The 13,849-nt window shown below is 39.7% G+C and overlaps 1 protein-coding gene across 2 annotated transcripts in view; it reads left to right on the forward strand.

Moving 5' to 3' along the window:
• Positions 1-11,948, forward strand: part of GABRA4 (gamma-aminobutyric acid type A receptor subunit alpha4) — a 68,722-nt gene extending 56,774 nt beyond the window's left edge. For both annotated transcript variants that reach the window (XM_020806392.3, XM_078394704.1), the window contains exon 9: positions 10,213-11,948. In XM_020806392.3, the coding sequence (XP_020662051.3) occupies positions 10,213-10,746 (534 nt within the window). In that variant the 3' untranslated portion in view covers positions 10,747-11,948. The remainder of the gene's footprint in view (positions 1-10,212) is intronic.
• Positions 11,949-13,849: the final 1,901 nt, after the last annotated feature.

The following is a 13,849-nucleotide window of genomic DNA, read 5'->3' on the forward strand; positions in this document are numbered from 1 at the left end:
CCTTTTCTTTAACAGCCACAAGATGTTGATTCCATCATATGAAGACAGTTGTAAAATAATTTAACAAAACTGCATGGATCTGAACATTTTTATTCTTCTCTTACTAGCCCATACACTTGTGCATTGGTCATTTGATGTGGCATAAATTAAATATGATTTGAGCTTTGTCCCTGTGGATGTTTTGGACTAAAGTGACACACTACGGTGGGAGGATAGGGGCAGATGAAGAAGGAGTCCATTTACATCTTAGACTTCCTTTGTGGTAGGGGAATGCTAAAGCTTAAGTTATGATGAGAGCATATTTTTCCATTCAGGCCCAGGGCTTTCAGTGCTAAACTCTTAAAAATCTGTATCTTGATGTAGCTTAATGCTGCCACTTATTTTCTTCCTAGAAGGATAAGCATAACCTAGGCAAACCTAGGCCATGAGAGCATTCAGTGACGTGGGCAGAGGAACATTAAGCAGTTGAAATGTGACTTTCAAACAGGTTCTGGAGTGGAGCTTTGGTATCTGTTACACATAGCCAAATAAAGCCCATATGCAAATCCTGTCATTCCCAGGCAACTCAAAGGCACCAGATTGGGGAAGGCTATTAGGTTTTGACTTCTGTGCAAAAACTCAGCACAAAGATGAGGGGGGCATTCCATTTACCATGCTTGAGAATGTTTCCTTTTCTACTAAATATGTGTCTCTGTTCTTCACTCTATTGATGTTTTATTAGGTAATTTTGTTCCTTCACTAGCGTCTGTGCATGTACATGTATCTGTGTATATGAGAGAGAAAAAGACAGAGACGGAGGGCAGGGGAGAGAAGTGCAGGCAGGTGGAATTGTGTGCAAATAACAATGGTATAGAAAATTTGCTTTGGTGAGAAAACACACACCACTTTTTGCATATGCCTGGTGCCTTCTGAATTGCCTGGGAAAGATAGGATTTGTAGTCCTGCATCTGTGGAGGACATCAGAAAATAAAAGCCATTTCGTTGTGGGTGACTAGTCTAGATAATCAAAGAAACAGAGCCAGCGTGAATTACCACTAACTTTAGGTTTGCAAAATATCTCATTTAATTCAAAGCACAAGCTGAATGAGAGAAGAGAGCTTGCTTGAAGCTGACCTAGTTTCTAAACAGTTACTCTCCCAGGGGTAGATGACAAGGGTTAAATATTGTGCTAATAAAGATTAGGAGATTACTAGGAAAGGGAACATTTTGCTGTGACCCTGATTCACAGTGAAACTCTTCATCACCAGATGTTTTAAAAATGTACTTCTTTAAAAATAGAATTTATCAGCATAAAAATAAGAAGAACCTGACCTGAGAGCATTAAGAATAGAATCATACTTTCATTAAAAGCCCCTATGGGAATAACAAGATGATATGGGAGACCTGGGACTGGCATCTATCTGCGTTGCGTTTACCCCACTCAGCTTCCAGGGCAATGTTTAGCAAAGAAAACTGATGCCATGCTGTCAGTGACTGCAGCATCTCTATTGCAGTATGCTGAGGGAACAACCAGTATAACGGGTGGGCCACTATGGCCCTCTAGATGCTTTTGGCTTACAACTACCATCAGTCCTCACCAGCATAGCCTGAACTGGATTATTAGAGTTGCTTTCCAAAAACACCCAGAGAGCTGCAATTACTCTTCCCTGCTGTTTATTAAATTCTGCCTCTCCTAAACGAAGAGTTTAATATGATAGGAATACAACAAATAAATAATAAATAAACCAAAATGTTTTTCTATTAATTGCTATGAGACTCCGAGACTCTGATTTTTAGTTTCAGCCTAGTGCTTAGCTTTTAAGTGCTAAATTGTCATCATCTCCAAAACCACAAGCGCTAGAGTTTTAGTCATTATTTTAATACAATGTGAAGTCATTTGACCAAAAATGTGTGTAGAAAAGCACGTGTTACAATGTCCTCATGAGTCAGACAACACCATTCCTGAGAGGAAATGAAGATCATGTTTCAGTGCTTCTGTGTTAACAGTTTCTTACTGTTTATAATCTAGCACATAAAGGGAAGACATTTAAATTAGCCACGTTAAGGACATCAGGTCTACTTATTAGCCCCCCCCCCACCACTACATCTATGCTTTTTGCTTGTTTCCTCCTTTCCACTGTTACGTAATTACATGACTCACGCTTAGTCATTTTAGTGCTACTGTTTAATATTCCGGCAAACTGGTAGCTGTAAATCTCAATTTTGGTAGGAAAGCATAGTTCCAGTATATTGCAAATGACTTCACTAGGTGCAACATAGTTTTGTTTCTCATAAATTGGTAATACGTGTAAAATAATCTTCTACTTTCTTTTCTGACTCAAGTGGAGGATTATGGAGGCTTAGAAGATTTTTTTTCAGACTTTGTACTGAAGATGAACTGCTATTTTTAATGGGCAGTCCTTCAAGATTACAAAGGCTGGGTTGACTTTTACTTGAACATTATTTTATGGAGTGATGGTTCTGCCTGGAAAGATTTGGATGGAGAGCTGGGAACAGGAAATGAACTTTGGATTTTTCATTTTATTTTGCTTTGTTTTTGAATGAAAGCTCCTTTTTTCTCTCTCTTGCATCAATATAGATTTTCTCCCATAAGGTGCACTTCACACACATACTGAACAGAACTGCCATAATGTTTAACAATAGATTAGATAGATTATGCAGCAAATTATGCTAGTGCCATACTCTATTGCATTATACACGGTCAATTTAATGTGCTTCCATTTGGAAAGAGATCACCATGGAATTAATTACAATATTTATGCATGCCTGGAAGAAGTTTGCCTGGCTATTCTACCTTTGTGCCAAATACGGCTGATAGGATTTCTTCCTCTCTTTTTATCTTTAAATAATCCTTTCCATTTCTGGCTGTCAAGAACAGTTCCTCTTAAAAAGTGCCAAACAATATTGAAAACATTTTCTGGCTGTGGTTTGGGAAAGTGGAGAAATGAGGATTTTGTTTTGTTCTTTTAAGGAGGGAAAGGAAAAAACACTACAGAAGCCAATTCTTGATAGTACCAGTTTCAGTTCATCTGGAATCCATGGCAAAAGGGCACAGACTGAGTTGGTTGCTCTGAACAGCAGATCTTGTGTCTCATGAAAAGGCAGCAATTGATAGTTACTGTCATAGTATTTTCTTTCCGGTATAGAGCACAATCATCATCATCATCATCATCATCATCATCATCATCATCATCATCATCATCATCATCATCATCACTGCTACGGAAGAGGAGAGAAATTCATGGGAATGTAGTTGACTTGAGGACTATGTACCATATTTTGTGTGTGTGTGTGTGTGTGTGTGTGTGTGTCTGTCTGTCTGTCTGTCTGTCTGTCTGTCTGTCTGTCTGTCTGTCTGTGTGTCATTGGCCCCTTCACCTCAGCAATATGGCTCAGGCTGACCCTTTCTGGTTCACTGCAAGAAAGCATATTGCTGAGGAAAATTAGTTGCCCCTCCCCCCACATACACAGAATGGAGATATTTAGGTCCTATTCCAAAAGAAGAGCATTTTCTTCTCAAAATACTTTGTATCAGTTTCTCTGAGGGACAATATTGACCTTCATTCAGTATGATTAAAAGAAATGCTTTGCATTGTGTGAGTTGTGGGATATTTATGGACTCCAATGAGGATTCCAATGTATTGTGCAATGTAAAATGCCCTGTGTCTAAAGAAGTATGCTTGTGTGCAGATAACCAGAGTAGAAAATGCACCTAGAATATAATTAAAATAAAGTCAGACAAATAAAATGAAACACACACTTTTTGTATTAGCTATTTTCTAACCCAATGAATTACAATGACCCTCCACTGGGGCCAAACATGAGACATCATGTCAACTAGAGACAATGACAAAACAGAGTGACAATGTTGAGAGTAACAAGAATAACATGTCATTTCTTCATCACTGCATCGTCAAAAAAAAAAAAATCACATGGGATATTCTGGTCCTAGTTTGTTACAGTGGGGTCTTGACTTGAGAACTTAATCCGTATTGGAAGGCGGTTCTCAAGTCAAAAAGTCTGTAAGTCAAGTCTCCATTGACCTACAGTGCATTGAAAACCAATTAATCCCGTAACAGGCCGTTTTTGTTCCATTTTGGTTTTTTTCTGGTCTGTAAGTCAAATCTCAGTCTGCAAGTCAAACCTAAATTTTGCGGCCAGAGAAGTCTGTAACTCAAAAAGTCTGTAAGTCAAGCCGTCTGTAAGTCAAGGGTCTACTGTACATGTGGCTATGTGTGTGTTTGTCTGTGTGTATGAGTGAGTGAATGTGACTCAGTGGTAAAATACATTTGTGGGGATAATTTTTGCCATTGCCGGTTTTTATTTGTAGAGGGGGGGAAATGTACATGTCTGAAGTTGCTGAAATTTGGGGACATTGTTTGCAAAAATGCAGGTAACAATGTCATAGAACACACACAATATCGGTCAAGTTTTGTGTGGTTTCTACAATATAAACTTGGCTCTGGAAGACTGAAAATTCCTTTCTAGTGCATGTGGCTTAAAACCTGCATTTTAAAAAGTTTGTAAAATCTGTTCATTAAAATAAAACCCCACAATACTTACATTGTCACCATTTCGGGGGACAAACTGCAACATCATAATCATGTGCTCTCAAGTCAATTCTGGCATGATTACCCTTCTCAGGATTTTCTAGGTAGAGTATTCAGAAGTGGTTTACCACTCCCTTCTTCTGGGGGAGCCCTGGGATTGTGCAGCTGGCTCTACTCACAGGAGACACAATGAGGAATCAAATTCCCAGCCTCTGGCTTGGCAGCCACATACCTGAGCCACTGAGCTATCTAGCTAGCAGGCATATTTGCTAGAACAAAAAAAGTCTTTATCTTCTAAGACTTAGAATCTAAGTATTCTAAGATATTTGTTTTGATTGTTCACACATTACATGTCAAAGGTGGAGACACAAATAACTGGCAGTGTGTTTCATAACAGGAGTGCTCAAAACGTTACATGCAACAGCTCTTCCTGCTTGCCGTACATTACAGAGGCCGGACAAAATCATATTCATATCACCACCTTGGTCCATGCGCTCGTAATCTCGAGATTAGACCACTGTAACGCGCTCTACGTGGGGCTACCTTTGAAGTTGATGTGGAAACTCCAAGTGGTGCAGAATGCGGCGGCCAGACTTCTTAGCGGAGTGAGAAAATTTGATCATATTTCTCCTATTTTGGCCGCACTGCATTGGCTGCCCATTCAGTTCCGACTTTAAAGTTCTGATGCTTATGTATAAAGCCCTAAACGGATTAGGACCTCGATACTTGGCGGAACGCTTACTCCCACCTAAATCTACCCATGTCACACGCGCGAGTTAGGAGGTGAGGAGCCTGACCCTGAGGGAGGCCCGGAAGGAAAAAACAAGGAACCGGGCCTTCTCGGCGGTGGCTCCTCGCCTCTGGAATAACTTGCCCCCGGAGATTCGCACTGCACCCTCGCTGGGTATTTTTAAAAACCAATGAAAAACGTGGATGTATGGGCAGGCCTTCCCTTCCAGTTAATTCCTGACCTCTTTCCTTCCCTTTTTCTTTTCATTTGATTTATTTTGTAATTCCCCCATCTTGCAGAATCATTTAATTATTAATTGTTATAAATCTCTTTTAATCTTGTTATGTTTTTTATGTTGTAAGCCGCCTAGAGTGGTCGAAACTACTAGATAGGCAGGGTATAAATAAATAAATAAATAAATAAATAAATAAATAAATAAATAAATAAATAAATAAATAAATAAATAAATAGATAAATAGATAAATAAATAAATATTCTAGATTTTGGATGAACACCAAGCATATTCAGTGGCACAATGCAGCTTATCTTGTTTAATGTCACTATGGTAAAGTGACATTAAAAACGTGTAGCAAGAGGCCTACATAGAAAAGATGTACTGTACTTAGAGATGCATATGGCCTATTTAAGAAGAGGAAGTCCAGCTCTACTGGCACTCAGTAACTACAGATTAAGGCTTTTTATTTAAAGTCATAATACTTTATTTCTGCCTCAACTATTTAGACATATGTAGCCAGGAGCTCCATGTGCATGACTGCACTACTTGTACACTCACTGTAATGTATTTAAGATACTAACAATTTACTTGTCTGTTCATAGATCGTAAATGACCTGTGTATTGAGATTAAGAAATGGCATGGCTAAAGAGGCTTGTGTACCTTGGACTAAGGCTTTATTTGTTAAATTGAGTTACCAGTGTTGCCTGCCATTGGTAACATTTTTTCTTCTGCTTCTGTTTCTCTTTCTTTTTCTTCATTTTACACAACAAATCTCCATGAGGAAAAAAAAAGTTGCAGTCAACAGCAATCTGTAGAAGATGGAAACATTCAGCTGAAAAGACATGTTGAGAACCTCTTGTTTATCCATGTTCTGACATCCCCAATTTCTTCTCTTGCAAATTGCTTGCCATGTTTATTAGTACTATTGATTGACTGATTGATTGATACGATTACTTAAAACATGCACACACTTATCTTCATTAACACATTTTACAGCATTGTGAATAATTTATTTGAACAAAAATTACATTAAAGGACAAATACTGTAATCAACAGTAAAACAAAGACTCCTACTAAGTTCTCGAAGGCTTTCACAGCTGGGATCCAATGGTTGTTTTAGGTTTTTCAGGCTGTTTGGCTGCGTTAGGAAGAAGGACCTCCAGAACACAGCCAAACAGCCCAAAAAACCTACCACAACTATTCCTACTAAGCTTATTTATATTTTTCTCAGTTTATGTATAGAAGGATATCTTGTAATGGGGGGACACTCCTTAGGTTTTTGGGGAACGCTTTGTTGATACCACTTGTTTATTTACAGCTGCACATATACATATATAGCTATATCCAAAGATGTGCATACCACACTTACAAAGGGTATAGAGGAAAATGAATGTGGGTGGGTGTAAATTGCTGTTTGGAGCAATACATTTCATACTCTTGATGAAGCCCACAGAACCATATGTTATGGTAAATTAATCTGTAGGCCTTTTGATTGTCTTTGGTGCAAGAAACCAGTTTAGATATCCTCAGAGTTCTCCTGAGTCTGACAAATTTATATGCCTCATTTATGGTCTTGCTGCCAATGATTTTCAAACTGTATTCTAGGGAGCACAGAGATTCTTCAGGAGCTGCTCTGTTTTGTTTTGTTTTCCACTCAAGCTCCTCAATTGGTATTGGACTACAGCTCCCAGAATCCCTCACTCTTGAATATGTTCACTAGGGTTCCTGTGAATTGAAGTCCAACAACGTATGATATTCCAAGAATATTCTAGAGTAAATATGCAGTGTGCTGGAGTTCTTCAGGAGACATGCAGAGGTATAACAAAAAACAGACAGACAGACTTGTTTGTTTATTATCCTACCTGTCTCCTTGAAAAGGACTCAAACTGGCTTACATTATTAAAAGACAATATTTAAAAGTTAAAAACTAAAAGCTAAAAACAGCCGAAAACAGTAATTATACAGATATTAAAAAGAACCAAACAAATACCATATTAAAAATGGTAAACAAAATCAAAACCAAAAACACATTCAAAGCAACAAGGCACAACACTTCATTTAAAAACCTCTCCCAAACAGTCAATCAATAAGGGAAAGCCTGCCTGAAGAGAAAGCTCTTTGTCTGCTTGCAGAAAGACGGGACCAGCCTGGCCTCTTGTGGGAGAGAGTTTTAAATTAAAGAGAAGAGAAGGAATGTTTAGAATGTCCTGTAGTGTACATGATTACGGGGGATTTGTGTATGTGGACACATTTTGTCAAGGCTGCATTTTAAAATAAGAACAAAAGCAGAGTATAGGTGGTAATAATAACTATATTTATTTGCTTAAAACCTTTTGTATTGAGAAAATAACACTCATGGCATGTGGAATGTCCAGGGAGTATCATGGCATCTTCAAGCCAACACTGTATATAAGGTCCCCACATGGCAGGAAGGATACATCTGTGCCTGGAGGTCCAGGACAGCCTGGCCTGGCCTAGCCTGCACATTCTATTGCTGTGAGGAAATAAATGAGGATAAACTATAGATATGCTTGAGTCTCTCTCTCTCTCTCTCTCTCTCTCTCTCTCTCTCTCTCTCAGTCTGGGTATTATTATTATACCAAAGTAGCAAAGGCAGGCATTTTTAAGAAATGGAGAATGTGGAACAGAAATCTCAGCATTGAAACAAACCCATTTCATGGCTCCCATGATTGTATGTGGGATAAGGGATTGCCATAGATTTGCACCAGTTTGCTCCCCCAAAATAATATATGTGCCCTGACTATATGGGAAACCTTGGGCACATCTGTGTTCGAGAGTGGGATATGGATTTATAATAGATATGTAAGATGGGTAATAATTTCCATCTTCACCAAATAAATTGCTATATGCTGGGTAGTGAAACAGTGAGGCTTGCCTGGACATTTTATTGGACTTGTGGTATGTATGATGTTGAAGCTGTTTTGGTATCCTGTATGGGGACTCATGCATGTGAGAAGGGATCAAGTGAGCAACCTAAGTAGTACACAAAGAGGCCTGAGCCCTCTGGGCAGCCCTGATACCAACACTGGGGCTAAGAGAACTAGCCATGTACCTCATCAGGAATGTGGAGACCATAGTTCCAGCAATGTGTACAATCGTCTTCTCTGCGAATGATTTGTTCTGTATGAACAGACATGTAAGATGTTGCTTTTGAGTCTTGAATAATTGACACTGCATTGACACACACTCCCAAACTGACTGTGGGAGTCTGGAAATGACAGTCCAAAAAAGTGATATAAAAAAGAAACAAAATTCCTTGTTTTTGCTAAAACAGATTAACACAATTGTCCATCTTGAAACATTACAAATATTAACCAAGAATATAAAAATAACACACGTAAACACGCGTTAACAGCATTTTCTTAAATAAGTCAAGTGTATCTGTCACATGCCATGAGAGTTCTGTGTTATTTGTTACTGGGTGAGAGAACATTTTCTTAGGTCAAGATTTGTTTTGTGAGGCAGAAGAAATGCTGAGATGAGTTAATTTGTTGGTACTTACATACAATTAAGGAGGGGGATCCTCCTTGAAAATTGATCACTGACATTCAAATTTGAACAATTTAGCCATAGCTCTGGGTATTAAGGTCAGTCACTCTGTATCATTGCACACTGGATAAGCATTCAGCCACTGTTAACATGAGGGATCTGTGCAACCAATTTTTATGAACAAGCTTTGTATGTAGTTTTGAAATTTAGTCTACATGAATGATGCAAGGCACAACATGCTGAAAACATCTCTTGCCCGGGCCTTATAAAAACTGGCCATTTTTTATGTTAGATCACAGTTGAGTGTCAGAAGACTCCACATGACTTGTAATGCAGGAATTTTCAAAGAGATGGGGAATGTTTGGGATTGTTGGTTTTTTGTTGTTGTTTTTGGTACTGCATCGCCCAGAATCCCATAGCGAACATGGAATCTTATAACCAATGGCCAGGATGACTGTGCGATTCTACAAGCTGTACTCCCACCATGTTTTACATCTTTGGATTTTCTGCTGTCAGAACTGTCCAGCACATTATGTAGTATGAGGTAACAGAGGCAGTACAAAAAGTGATATTATTAGTTCTGACTGCAGATGATCCAAAACGTTTTCCTACATTAAAGCAAACAAAAACCAATCCCACTTTGTCTGCAGTAATCCTTTGTATGCAAGCAGAAAAGTCATGATACTAATTTCTTTAATGTACTGATTTTTTTATATTCAGGAAATGTTTTATGGGGAAAGCATTAGAAAATTTACACCCTTCTATCTCTGCGGTTGAACTGCTACAGTATATAAAATTAAACCCGCACAGTTGGCTTACTGCCCTGTCCTTTTGGATAATGGTCAGCATAGCTTCACTCATTGGCAACTCCTGTGATGACAACAATGGGATAGTATCAACCCCACCATCTCATTTAATATTTGGGGAGATGCAAGATTCTAGCAAATTGAGGCTTAGGGAAAGTAACAACGAATTTCTCACTTATTATGTAATTATTTTTGTGCAAGCAGAACAGAAAGAAAAGATGTAGGATTGACCAGTGCCTTTGCATTTAATGCCCTAAATTCTGTACTGATTTTTCCCATTAAAAATTATTGTTGTGTCTGCACTTATCTGAAGATTGCAGGGTTTCTATACCACCATTTCTTTGCCAAACCACTCTGATGTTCTTCCTTCCACACTGCAGAGTACAGACTCAAATTCCAACGTGAGGAAAAGAACGAACACCTCTGTGCAGCCAGAAGCTGAGACTTCGAAGAGGCTTGACACCGGAAACAGTTCAGTGCCATGTTCCACAGTAACTCAGGGGCCTTCGGACGTTATGCCCCGATCTCCTTCGGCCTCGAGCCCAAACCCTTTCAGCCGTATAAGCTTATCAGAGACTTTGGCTTCTGCCAGAGCCACTCCTTCAGCTCCTCCCTCTACCCCAGTTTTAACTGGATACACGTCCCACCAAGCCACCACTGGGTCTCCATCCATTCACCATTTACTTGGATCTAGACTGGAGCAAATTCAGACTTCAGTGAATACTTCAGGAGCTGCTGCAAAGTCATCAGCCATCAGTGCTGCTCCTGCTCCACCTCCCTCAAGTTCTGGCACCAGTAAGATAGACAAATATGCACGCATTTTGTTTCCTGTAACTTTTGGAGCATTTAATATGGTCTACTGGGTGGTTTATCTATCCAAGGACACCATGGAAAAATCGAAAAGTCTAATGTAGTCTTGCTGCTATGTAGTAGTTTTTTCTGCAATTTATTCTAAAACACATTTGAATGCCGAGTTTCTTCTTTTAAAACTATTTTTTAAAAAAGAAACCTTTAATGCTTATTTTTTAGAAAAAGCTGTGTGCTTGTTTTCCCATGGTAAAGGGGAAGATAGTACAAGATAAACTGACTCAACGAAGATGGGGGGAGGCTATGAACAATGTCTTCCAGACCTTCTCCAAAGATGTTTGAAGAAATATGCGGTAGGCCATTGGGAAGAACAGAGTTGGGATGCAAATAAACTGCAGTGGCATACAGATGTGCAAGAATATGTCCTGGCTTTTCCAAATGTGTGCATTGATGAGTTGAAATTTGTCTTTTTGTTGCCTAGCTTCTGCACTAGGCAGTAAAACCCATTGATATGAGTTGTGGTGACATGGCTTATTACTCAGGCTTTTGCTTGTACAGGTCTCTCCTTTAAAACACATTTGTGTTTTTTGTTCTATACATTTCTATTCAGAAGTAACACCCCTTAATTCAATGGGGCTTACTCCCTTGTAAGTGAACATAGGACCACAATCTCGGAGGACAATTCTACCTTGCCAAGAGCCAATTGAGGCTGTGCTGGGTCTAGCCCTCTCCCAGCCTAGAGGGGTTGGAAATTACTTAGACTTACTTTTACTCTGTCCTAAAATTGTGTTGGCACTACGTCTGCCTCTCTTGGCTGTGGGAGATTTGGATATGCAGTAACAGAGCTCAAAAGGCAGAAGGGGGTTCTGCCTGCAGAATTGATTTGTGCCAGTGGAAGGTGTGTGCTTAATCTGAAGCCTTTAGAAGGCATACCTTCCACTGTTGGTGAGGTAATAAGTGGAAATGGTGGGAAGGGAATCAAATGAATGTTGGGAAGCTGTAGTGGAAAAAAAGAGAATTATGTAAAGGAGGTTGCAGGTGTTTTTAGATAGGCAGCTTCATACAGAATTGCACAGGCTATTACACATACAAGTTACAGGTGGGTGGTTATTAAAGAATCTTTATTGCTGGCATACTGGGAACACAGTCTAGCCAAAATGAAGCACTTGATGTTCATCCCGTAAAAGCACTCAACCTGGGCTCAATTGTGCACGCTGTCTAATAAACTAGGTCTCCTTTCATTCAAACTAACCAACTGGGAATGTGATGTATTTCATGTATGTTTTCCATAAATCTTTTTAAAAAATTATTCTTCCAGTTATGTTATGTTTGGTTTAACCCATTAATAATTGTTTTAAAACTAGGGATTGGCAGAACAATGGCTTTTCCCTCTTTACCTGCTGTGCATATTTTTGTATGAAATGAAAATTCTAAATATATAATAATATAATAATTCACCTTAGCTAGAGTGTGTAAATACAAAACCAGGACTAAATGGGTATTCCATATTTAGTGTGAATTACCATATTTGCCAGCGTATAAGACTACTGGGCATATAAGACGACCCCCCAAAATTGCCACTCAAAATATATAGTTTGTTATATACTTGCCGTATAAGACTACCCCCTCTTCTGCACACCTTGCACACACCAAATAAAAGGTGCTATTCATTGTCACCATTGTATGGCCGCAGCACAAACGCAGTGCCTCCGGCCCGCCCCTGCATCTCCCTGTGACCGGCACTAGTGCGCAAGTGCGCATGTGTGAGCTCTGCGTAGTCAAGGAGTGGGCCGGAGCACCGCTGCTTCCCGCCAAGCAGAACGAGCCAGTCACGTTGAAAAGGCTGGCACCTCTGTCTCACTGCTGATGCTCGCCGCGGCTGCGCTGGATACCATGTGCGATACTGGACGGTATGTAGAATGAGGTGGGCAGGCATCGGGAGGCTACTATGGGCACTGGGCGAGCATCGGAAGGCCACTATGGGCAGCTATGTCTATCCCAACTGAAATGTACCTGGCGTATAAGACGACCCCCCCCACTTGGAGGCATATTTTTCAGGGCAAAAAAGTAGTCTTATACGCCAGCAAATACAGTACTAATAGTGATTCAGGGTCAATCCATTAGAGTTGCTTCCTATGGTGTTTAGTGTGGCACTGTAGTGAAGTGTCAAGTGGAACCCCATGTTTCCCATGCCAGTTTTCTCCGGCCTTCCAATGAACAGGATGCCAGTTGATGGCATAGTGGCCAACATTCTGTGGTGGTAATACATGATATTAGCCTTTTGTGTGTGATCCATTTATTTAATTACATGCAAATTATAACACTAGCTGTCCCCCCCCCCCAGCACGCAACTGCTCAGGGCTGATTCAGGTGGTTTGGACCAAGTCTGCAAATGTGAAGTCACAGTGTCATTGCAGTAACAGTATGCAAGCATGAAGGCAACAAATATAAGGGGGACAGTCAGTAACCCATGGGATATTTCTCTGGGCTTGTCCTGTCAAATTCCTCTGCAATGCTGCCTGTGTTTCTCCTCATTTTAATATCTGAAAATTAAAGGAAAATTACCGTACAAATTATGTTTCCATATGTCCTTCCAAACTAACACAATATTTTCCATGGAGTAAGGTAAGTGACTAGAGTTAGACTCTGAAACAAAAACAAAAACAATTCTGTTAGGTGCCTATTGGCTAGTACAAATTATGCGAGGAACATTTCTTCCAAAAGGTAGAACCATGGTTCACGAGAGGCGTGGCTGCACTCCAGGTTTCCATACCTAATTAATATGGGAATTAACTCACCAATCCATTCATTTTTCTGCTTTGTATATTGACAGCGCAGGGTTCCTTAGCTAGTTGAGAAACTTAGTTCATAACTTGATGGTAGATCATGCAGTAAGTGAAGAACTTTCAGCCATCACCTTTAGAATGCTTTTTTTGTCTTCTTCTTAGGAGTATTAAAGTAATCTTGAAAGTAATTTTTAAATTAGATGCTTCCTCACTCATCACAGTGACAGATTTTACTTTCTTGGTCTCCATGATCACTGCAGATGGTGACAGCAGCCACGAAAGTAAAAGACGCCTGCTTCTTGGGAAGAAAGCGATGACAAACCTAGACAGCATCGTAAAAAGCAGAGACATCACCTTGCCAACAAAGGTCCGCATATCAAAGCTATGGTTTTTCCAGAAGCAATGTATGGTGGAACTGCTAGCC

Source organism: Pogona vitticeps, chromosome 5 (assembly GCF_051106095.1).
Source record: "Pogona vitticeps strain Pit_001003342236 chromosome 5, PviZW2.1, whole genome shotgun sequence".
Taxonomy (NCBI): Eukaryota; Metazoa; Chordata; class Lepidosauria; order Squamata; family Agamidae; genus Pogona; species Pogona vitticeps.